At 35.4% G+C, this 9,375-nt stretch overlaps 1 protein-coding gene across 1 annotated transcript; it reads right to left on the bottom strand.

Annotated features, from left to right (window-relative positions):
- Positions 1–1,686: 1,686 nt before the first annotated feature.
- LOC131168549 (CRM-domain containing factor CFM9, mitochondrial) lies at positions 1,687–8,574 on the bottom strand. Its single transcript, XM_058128059.1, has 3 exons — positions 8,005–8,574; positions 3,880–4,281; positions 1,687–3,356 (listed from the first exon to the last, which is right to left on the bottom strand). The coding sequence occupies exons 1-3, from the start codon at positions 8,407–8,409 to the stop codon at positions 2,022–2,024; spliced, it is 2,142 nt and encodes a 713-aa protein (XP_057984042.1). The 5' UTR covers positions 8,410–8,574; the 3' UTR covers positions 1,687–2,021.
- Between the last annotated feature and the right edge of the window lie 801 nt (positions 8,575–9,375).

Below are 9,375 nucleotides of genomic sequence, written 5' to 3'. Positions count from 1 at the left end.
AAAAAAAAATTAAGGAAATTTACCAGCTAAAAGTGAGCTACAGAACCAAAAACATTAAGGAAATAAAAAATAAAAAATAAATGGTTTGAACATGAAATGCACATATCATCAGTCACTACTAAAAACGAACAAACAAAACAACAGAATCCATAAAATGGCAACAAAATCAGAAACAGAAGCCAACCCCCATATAACCATAGAACAGCTTGATGTTCATCATCCAATCAGGTTAAGTGAGAAGATTGCTCATGCAGCTCCTCTCTCTCTCTCTCTCTCCTGTGTCTACTAAGAAGATACAAAAATGTATTCAATTTCAAATGCAGTTTCTTTTTTTCAATTGAAATTCCCAATGAGAATGATAATAGAATTTTCTTATATAATAAAACAAGTCTATTAGAAAACGAACATAATTACAACAAATTGAGGATAAGAAATCCCCCAAGAAAAAAGCACAAATGAAACAAATTTCATCAAAGCTGCCTCCCAATTCCTTTGAATATCGAACAGCAAAAGACCCCCAAAAGCCCCAACAAATGAGCCCAAAAAGAAGCAAGAAAAATAACTTTCTCACAAAACAATCTTGGAGAAGCCTTTTGATCTTTAAAAACTCTAGCATTCCTTTCTGGCCACAACAACCACGAGATTGTAAAATCAGCAGAATCCAAAAATATCCTTTCCCCTTCCCAAACCCTAAACTTCACCTTCAAAAAATCCTGAGGAGCAACCCAAACTTCACCTAAGTATGAAAACAAATTGTTCCATGCATCTTGCTACTTCACAATGAATGAACGGATGACTAATAGTCTCACTAGACTCATTGCACAGCATAAAAAAATGTCTGGACTAAGGGCTTTGCAAGGCCTCCTTTTTGTAACATACCATCTGCGTTGATATTGTTTAGAATTAAAGTTCAAATGAAGCCAGATTTTAAGAGGAATCTTTTGATTTCCCAACAGCTTTGTGTGAGAAGAAAGGACAAGGATTTGAGGATTTTATGAGATTAGAAAAGAAAGACTTTGAAGAGAAAGACCTTGAAGCGTCCTCAATCCAAAGCCTTGTATTTCCCCCAAATTTGGAACGAAAGAATCCAGCACACCCACTAAAAGAGTTAACTCACCAAGTCTGCACGAAGTTAATTAGAAATTGAAATTTTGGATTGAAAATTGGGAAACATATTTTTTTTTAATTGAATCAATGCTTCCAATTGAATGAGTAAGAGTCATGGACCCATGGGATTTAAAACTCCGGATGATTCATGAATTGTCCATTCAAAATCAATCTATGGATTTGATGAAGTATCTACTGTCCCACAAAGAAAATGAAAGATCTGACTGATAGAACAAATGCAATCAGAAAAAAAAAAAAGAAATAATAACAAAAGATAAGGAATTAAAAACAGATTAAACAGAAAATATTGTTATTCTGAATGTATTAAAATTAGAATGAACCTAGGAATAAAGCAAACAGCTCTCAAAAACTGACTTTCCTGACAAAATACTCACCTAGGGGAAACCATGCGACATATCAAATAAAACCAATAAATTGTAGCAACCTTTTTCCTTTTGTCTTCTCAAAATGCAAGCAGAGCTCTTTTTAAAGGAAAAAAAAAACCCAAAACTTTTCCTTCTTTTCCTTTCCTCTGCCCAAAACAAAATTTTTGATCCAAATGAAGCCTTAAAAAACAAATTGGTTTTCTAAATTTTCCCCTTAAAAAGAATTTTAAAACAAAAAAGAAAGTATCCAAATCATTCCTATTTGTTCAAAGGGTTACATCTTACAGGCACTTCAACTGCCATGACAAGTAAAAGTATACATTCCAAATGCCAGGCAATGGAGCATGGAATAGAATTATTTCATTTCTCTTCAAAGTAGAGCAGGACTACAATCCTCTCAATTGAATTCACTCTACTTGCACAATCTTCCCAAGAATTTCATCTTTGTTTGTTGTAAAAAGTGGTTTGAGAAAATCACCACATCTGACAAATGCAAAGGGAACACTCCTCTGCAGTGAGCTGACCAAGCTAATCGCTGTCCCAATTCTCATCCAACTGTTTTGGTGTCTTCAGCTCTTTATCATTCCATGTGTTCCCATTCTCCTTAGTGTATTCATTCTCTTCTTCACTGCTGCTACTGTAATCATAACTTGCTGTCTTCAGCTCTTTATCATTCCACGTGTTCCCATTCTCCTGAGTGTGATCATTCTCTTCTTCACTGCTGCTACTGTAATCATAACTTGCTGCTCTACCTATTTTTGAGTTTTCCTCAGCATCTGATTCCCACATTGCAATTTCTTGGTCACTAAATAAATCTTCGGAGTCAGAACGCACTAGAGTCATTTTTCCCCTAAACTTGGGTTCAGCTTTTCTAATCAAACCCTCATCACTATCATTCATTCTGCCAATCCGATCCTTCTTCCCATTTTCTATTTTAGACACCTTAAACTCACCATGAACTTCATCAGATTCATCAGCATCACTGTCATGATCATTCACCCAGTCTATAGCATTCTCTTCATTTTTCTTCATCTTGCTGCCACTCCTGTAATCAGAACTCATCACTCTTGAAGCTCTTGGGTCATGTTCTTCCTCGGTGTCCGACTTCCACATTACATTTTCCAAATCACTTAACATATCCTCTGATCCAGAATCTTCTTCAGTTTTCTCTCCCCTAAATTTAGTTTCAACTGTTCGCTTGAAACTTCCATTAGATCTGCCACTCTTATCCAGCCTCCTGTCCATGCCAGATAACTTAAATTTATCATGAATTCCATCAGAATCATCATCACTTTCCACATCACTCACATTTCCCACAACATTGGAATCCCATTCATTTTCCCCCTCCGAACTATCACCATCTTCATCATCACTATCAGTAGCTCTCTGTCCACCATGGATATCCTTCCAATGTCTTTTGCGTCCAGCATCTTCATCAGAGTCTTCACCTCTAGGAATTTCTGATCCTCTGAATCTCCCATTAAAATCTTCTCTGTTCCAATACCTCATTTTGCCAAGTTCTTCTTTTTCTGCAGCTTCTTCTTCAGCCCATTCTTTATCTGCTGCATCCTCTATCTCAGCTATGTATCTGTCAAGCTCTTCCTGGTCGCTGTCGACAGAAGGTTCAGACAGTTTTATGCTGTCATCAGGCTCTAGTACTGACTGTTTGTCCCCATGGAAGACGTAAGGGCTTCCATCTTTCTTATCAATTGCATTGAAGAATGTGGAAGCTACTCTCTGGATGCTGGCCATTGCAATTGGGTCGTCAGGGTTTACCCCCATACGCCGGAGTTGCTGTTCCATTTTCTTAATGTTTAGCTTTTGAGAATCTAGGGCTTGCTCAAATCTGGCCTTGAATAATGCCTGCAAATAAAGCAAATTAGCTTACCATCCAAATCTACCATCTAAATAAAGCATGCAAAAGAAAAAATCCTATCCTTGCAAGCAGTGTGCAGTTTGGCCTGGGTCTGCAGCCCATACGTTGTCAAATTCCAACACTAAGACCATTTTTCCATCTGGAAAATGTTGGCTCATATAATGTTTTTTTTCCTTTTTCTATGCCTCAAGGGTTGAGGGTGAGGACAGGTAAGCAGGAGGCAAAGTATTGGCATGACATATTAAATGTGAATTGACTTATGAAATTTAAGGCGCTGTTCCAAAAGTCACCAGTCCTAGTCACTATTTAGAATCATGGGACAAAAAAAAAAAAGAAATCAGGCGCCTCTTATTCCCAGACTAGGTGGCAAAATCTACCCAAAAAATAAAAACTCCATTGACTTGTGCTTCTGCACTACCATGTTTTTCACCAAGTTCATCTGAATAGAGGATTCTTTATCAGCAAGAATTGCAATAAAGTATAGCAAGGAACAAAACCACATTCACTCACCTTCCTTTTTGTAAGGGTGTTGATAGGTATCAGATTCTTTGGCTGGCGATAGTTTCTGCCTCGGAACATGATAATTGTTTTCACATTATGTATGTTTATCACAATACCACCACTTAGTCTTGCAAGCATGGTTGCCATCTCCTTAATTTTTTCCTTGGGGAAGTTGTCGCTACAAACTTGCACAGTTTCATGGAACTTCCAGTGGAGATGCATATTTTGCACTACTCCTCCAAAGACTCCACGCACCCCGACAGGTACATAATTTTTATTTCTGAAGCCAATCTTCTTAAATGCCTGAAGCTGCTCAGGGGTCAATAGCTCGGGATCATGTCGTGGGGGAGGCAGCTCTGGTAGCTCATATTTCTTTAGCTTCTGTAGGAGCAATGCCACTTTCTTCTTTGCCTGAATAATTTAGGAAGGAGGACATAAATTAACCAGTTAATTTAAATTTTCAATTGAATAAGGATGTAAACTGGCAAAAACCAAAGATAAATACTCGAATTATTGCTGTACAATTAGCCAGAACAGGGGAAGCCATTGGGACATAAAGCAAAGTGATGGAGAACCAAGTATGGAAAAATTTAGATGTTTATTTTTGTTTGTAAATATTCTGGTAATTGTATAATTTTAGTTAATTTGGGGGCATTTTATGTAGTTTAAGTATTTTAGGGTTGTAATTACTTGTTCTAATTAAAATTTTGGGCATATAATCCTTTGTTAAAATAAATTCAGATTTCCGATCTGGTTTTCCCTCTCACCCTCTCCTCTTCTTCTGCCTCCCTCTTCTCTTCTGTGTCCTTCTCTGATTTGATCCTCTCTCTCTCTCTCTCTCTCTCTCTCTTCCACTTCCTCTTCCTCTTCCTCATCTTCTTTCTATTTCTGTCTCTAATTTCTCTCTCTCAGTTCTAACTCTAATTTCTGTCCTGCTGTCTCTTCTGCTTGCAGCAGTTTCTTTCCTCTTCTTCCACCTCCTTCTCTTCTTTCTATTTGTCTCCCTTAATTCTCTCCGTCTCTCTCTGTTTCTGCTTTTCTACATCTGTCCCACATCACAAAGCCATTTATACTGCTGAGGATATTCTGGCCATTGGTTATCTGATTTATATCCTTGCAAAGGAATCTTTTGAATATAGAAAGGGGATTCCCCTACATTTGTATCCATTTTTTTTAATTCCCAAAACTATCCCTATATAAATACTAGTTGAACAACAAAGCTGATGACAATATAGAAAAATATAATGTACAATAGCTAACCCATAACTACTTATAACAAACTATCTAATAAATAACTCGTAACCAACCCATAAGTACCATAAATCTTCCTTTAGTGTCCACTTTTAGCATTCAACAATATTTGTATATAAATTTTAAATTTCAATTTTAAAAAATTACTATTACATGACCATCTTTGCCTAGCAACTTACAATAATTCAAAGTAGGCTAGAGAATAATGTAACGATTGGTTCATGAAATGGAATAACGTGTGAATGGAATAGAAATTGCATAGGAATATAATAGTTACAAGAAAATCACTATGTGAAAGTTTGTGTTATTCCATAAAACATGGAATAAGAGTCATAAAACAGGAACAAACAGTCCTATCATAAAATTTGAAAATAATCATACCTTGTCTAGTCCATGTTATGAATTGATAAAAAAATATTTACATTGTAACTATCTTTATGATGAAAACGCTTTTTCTTTTGTAAGTTATCAAAACACTGTAACATGACCATTTTATTCTTACTGATAAATGATCCACGAATGAGACATAAACTACATGTTAGAGACATAGAAAAAGAATTTAATTGTCTCAAAGGGGGCATCCTAGTGTTCAAGCTTGTTCCTTTCATATTGGAAGTCACACGTTCTTGGGAAGGGGTTTTGCATGGCGGTAGGCCACCCCTTATTGTAGCCAAGGGCTAATGGGCCTCCCAAATGAACCAAGAATAAGAATTTAATTAAAATAAAATAAAAATCAGATAAAAATAAAAATGTAGAAATAATAAATTTTATGAAAATTGAATGAAGATAAGTTGCACATGCATCACAGGTGCCCAATGGCTAATATAAAGAACAGGCAAAGGAATCCTACACAATGCATTCCTCTCACACCCAACCCCCCCCCCCCCCCAACAAAAAAAAATGTGAGAGTACCACATACACAAGCGCTTGTGTGTGCACGTGTTTCAAAAACCACGTAAACCAGACAGATTTACAGCATCCCCACAATCTAAGAAGGAAACTACAAGATGATATGGATTAAACTTGATAATCAAGAACAATATAAAAAATACCAGCACATAAAACTATACAGTACCAATTAAACAGTGACAGACCAAAAAAAAATTTCTAGGGAGAGAAAAATATACACACTTGAACAAATTAGAAGAAAACACAGAAGTATGCAAAATGTTATCTTCCCAAAACTAATTTCCTTCACCATGGCAAAGCTTCTTCTTTTTTTTTCCTGTTTGGTCGATTTTCATCTTGAACATTTTTTTGTTCATTGAGAGGCCTATTGAGCCCTAGGCCTAAGGCTTCACAAGGTTGCCCCCATCACCAACACACCAACCCCCTTTTTCCCAAACCCTTCCCACCTCCATTCCAAGGTTTGAAGTTGAGACTTTTGCCATGAAAGTCCCATATATGTCAAATCACTGAGGTGTTCTTTAAGGAATATTTTGAATGATTTTTTGGATACACTACTTCAACAAATTTTATCTTTGGCTCTTCACTTTGGATCAATAGTGGCACAATAAACATATCTGGACTAGGACAATTCTATAATTTAGAATAAATCTTGTTATTTGGATATTTTTATAATATAGTATAACTTGAATTTTTTTTTCCCAAGTTTTAGAGGGGAACCGGGGAAGTAACACTTTTTGCAGTTTTAGCAGAGTGGAGAGTGGAATTAAATGGTGTTCATACCCAGCATAAATTTTTTTCTCGAACTAATATCCATCATAAAAGAAACAAATAAAAATCAATACATTAATATTAATTATCAGGGGCATCGTGCCATTGGAGGGAGTTTCTATTTTTGAAAAGAAGGGCTAGTTAATAATTTACAGCGTAGGGATGGAGTTGTGCCTACACCGATGGAGGAGATTCTTAAGAAGGAGATAGAAGCTAAAGATCTTTGGATAAAATGGGCTTAAAGCTGACTGATTTCAGAGGAAATTAAGTGCAATTGGATGGTAACAAAAGTCAAAAATGAAGTTTCAAAAAGAATTGGCGAATTTGAAGAGCCCAGTAAATTATGATAGAAAGGATTTGAAAAGGAATTTCCTTGGTTAATTTTGTCTAGTTTTATTTTGTGATCTTGAGTTCTTTTTGCTGTCTTTCTTTTTTCTTTTTTTCTTTGTTGGTCTTTTATTGTAATTTGGTGCACCCCTTGTCCCTGCCCATTGCACCTTCTCTTCTTTCTATCTAAGATAGCTTCTTTTATTAACAAAATTTAAAAAAAATATATCAGGCGCATTTTCATGGACGAAAAAAAAACACATATACTGGATCTAACTACTCCATGAAACCAAGTGAAGTGAATCACTATCTTTTTCTGTTCAAAAATGCATTCTAAAAGTTTCAGTCTTTCAAAACCATTTATTTTACATGCCTTAAATCTGCTAATTACAGCTATAAGAGAAAAAATAAAAAAATAAAAAATGGGTAGCATAAAAATCAAATGCAGTTGCAAATAAAATTCATCAAGGATAAATGCTTTATGACTGTTCATAATCTCATTTCAGTAAGTAATAAGTCTTCACACACAACCCAAATATAACCACTAGCAACCTTGCAGTAGTTGACACGCTTCTCCTCGGACCACTCATCAATCAATGCCTTACAATGGTCAATTCTATCATCAGATTTTGCAGAAAACAGGGAGTTCCCTCATAAGATCAAAATCCACTCGATAAGAAAATGATAGATCAATAGAAAAACAAACTCAGCACCAGCAAACTTCAGCATGAATTTGGAGATGCAGTGCAAACTTGCTTCCAGAGAGAATCTCACCAAGCACAGAAATTAAAATTGCAACAAAAAAGACCAATAAATAAAGAAGAAAACAAATAAACAATCTGGGAGGTGTATGTAGGAAAAAGGGTGCGTAGAACATACTCTTTTGAGGTTGTAAATGAGCCTTTCCTCATCAGTCATCAACTTCTTCCTCAATTTCTTGGCCCTGCGAATCTCCCGCAGGGTTTTACCGGACTCCTTGCGCATCCTCCTCTCCACCTTGCTCCGCATGCTCCGCCCTCTAGCCGCCGTCGACATTGCCCGCGACGCGCCAGAGAAATTCTCCTTGATTGAGGGAGAATAGCGAACATCTTCCCTCAAATCAGTCACATGGCCTGGTACAATCTTTGGAGAGAAGCCTCTCACTAACGCAACGTTCCTGAAATTCACGAAAATTTCAGATTCAACTGAAGCAACGAGAGAGAGAGCATACTTGGAGGGGTTTGAATGAATGACGGAGGTGAGGGTCTTGAGGCAATGGCGTTGAAGCTGTCTAGCAGCAAACATGGTAGATCAAAGAGAGAATCTCAACGCAGAGATGGGTCTGTGCTTCTTTCCATACTCTTCATATCTTCAGTTCCAGCACATTAGCGATGGATTCGTTCACCCCGGTCGGGGGGTTTTGCCTTTTGAGGGTTTTTGGCTGGCCTGGTTTGGACAAATATCCATGATGAACTGTCGGGTTGCCCAAAACGGGTCAAATGGATGTGATTCGGATTTAGGTTTTTACTCTAACGGGTCAAGATTGAACTAGCTACAAATGAGCGAATAAAATTTATCTTTATCTATTCATTTAATTAGTTAACGAGCTATAAATAAGAATATAATTAATAAATTCAATTTTTACATATTTTTTATATTTTATTAATATATAAATAGAATTTAAAAATACTTTCAAATTTAATATTTTAACAAAGAAACCCTTAAAAAAATATATATTACTTTAAAATGTATTTCATGGTTTAAAAGAAACCAAGTTGCTTAACAAGTCGCCCAAATCCATACCTACTTAGTCAATCTAATTATTTACAAGTCATGAATTAAATTAAAATATGATTTAAATATACAAATTGCCTCTTGATAAATCTTCCACATTCTAAATTAAAATTTAAAAGTATAGACGTAAAGTAATATAAATTTACATAATTTTTTTTTTTCAAAAATACTTGAAAGTGTTCAATTTAATAGTTTCAAAACTTTTTTTCAAATACTATGACACAAAAAATTCTTCAATTGCTCAAAATTTAGTTAAAATTTCAAACATGCACAAATTTTCGTTAAAAAAAATTGTATTTTAACATTAGCAAAATTGTCAAAATTATTTTGTGATTTTGAATTGTGCCTATACTATTTTTGGGTATATAAATTTTAGATCTTGAATTTACATTTGTGAAAATTTAGATATAATTCAATCAATTTTACTTCATATTTTATCAAAATTCAAAAATCTAAATTTAAGGTTCAAATTCTAGT

This window comes from Malania oleifera, chromosome 11 (assembly GCF_029873635.1).
Source record: "Malania oleifera isolate guangnan ecotype guangnan chromosome 11, ASM2987363v1, whole genome shotgun sequence".
In the NCBI taxonomy this organism is placed as follows: Eukaryota; Viridiplantae; Streptophyta; class Magnoliopsida; order Santalales; family Ximeniaceae; genus Malania; species Malania oleifera.
Note: the sequence above shows the minus strand (reverse complement) of the source record. Positions and strands in the feature narration are given on the sequence as shown.

Bases quoted from the DNA above. Each gene is read 5' to 3' on its own strand.
- LOC131168549 (XM_058128059.1), bottom strand. From the start codon at position 8,409: ATGTTTGCTGCTAGACAGCTTCAACGCCATTGCCTCAAGACCCTCACC. The intron at 4,282-8,004 runs GTATGTTCTACG...TAAATTATTCAG, and splicing joins TCATTTACAACCTCAAAAGA to GCAAAGAAGAAAGTGGCATT. The intron at 3,357-3,879 runs GTGAGTGAATGT...CTTTATTTGCAG, and splicing joins ACACCCTTACAAAAAGGAAG to GCATTATTCAAGGCCAGATT.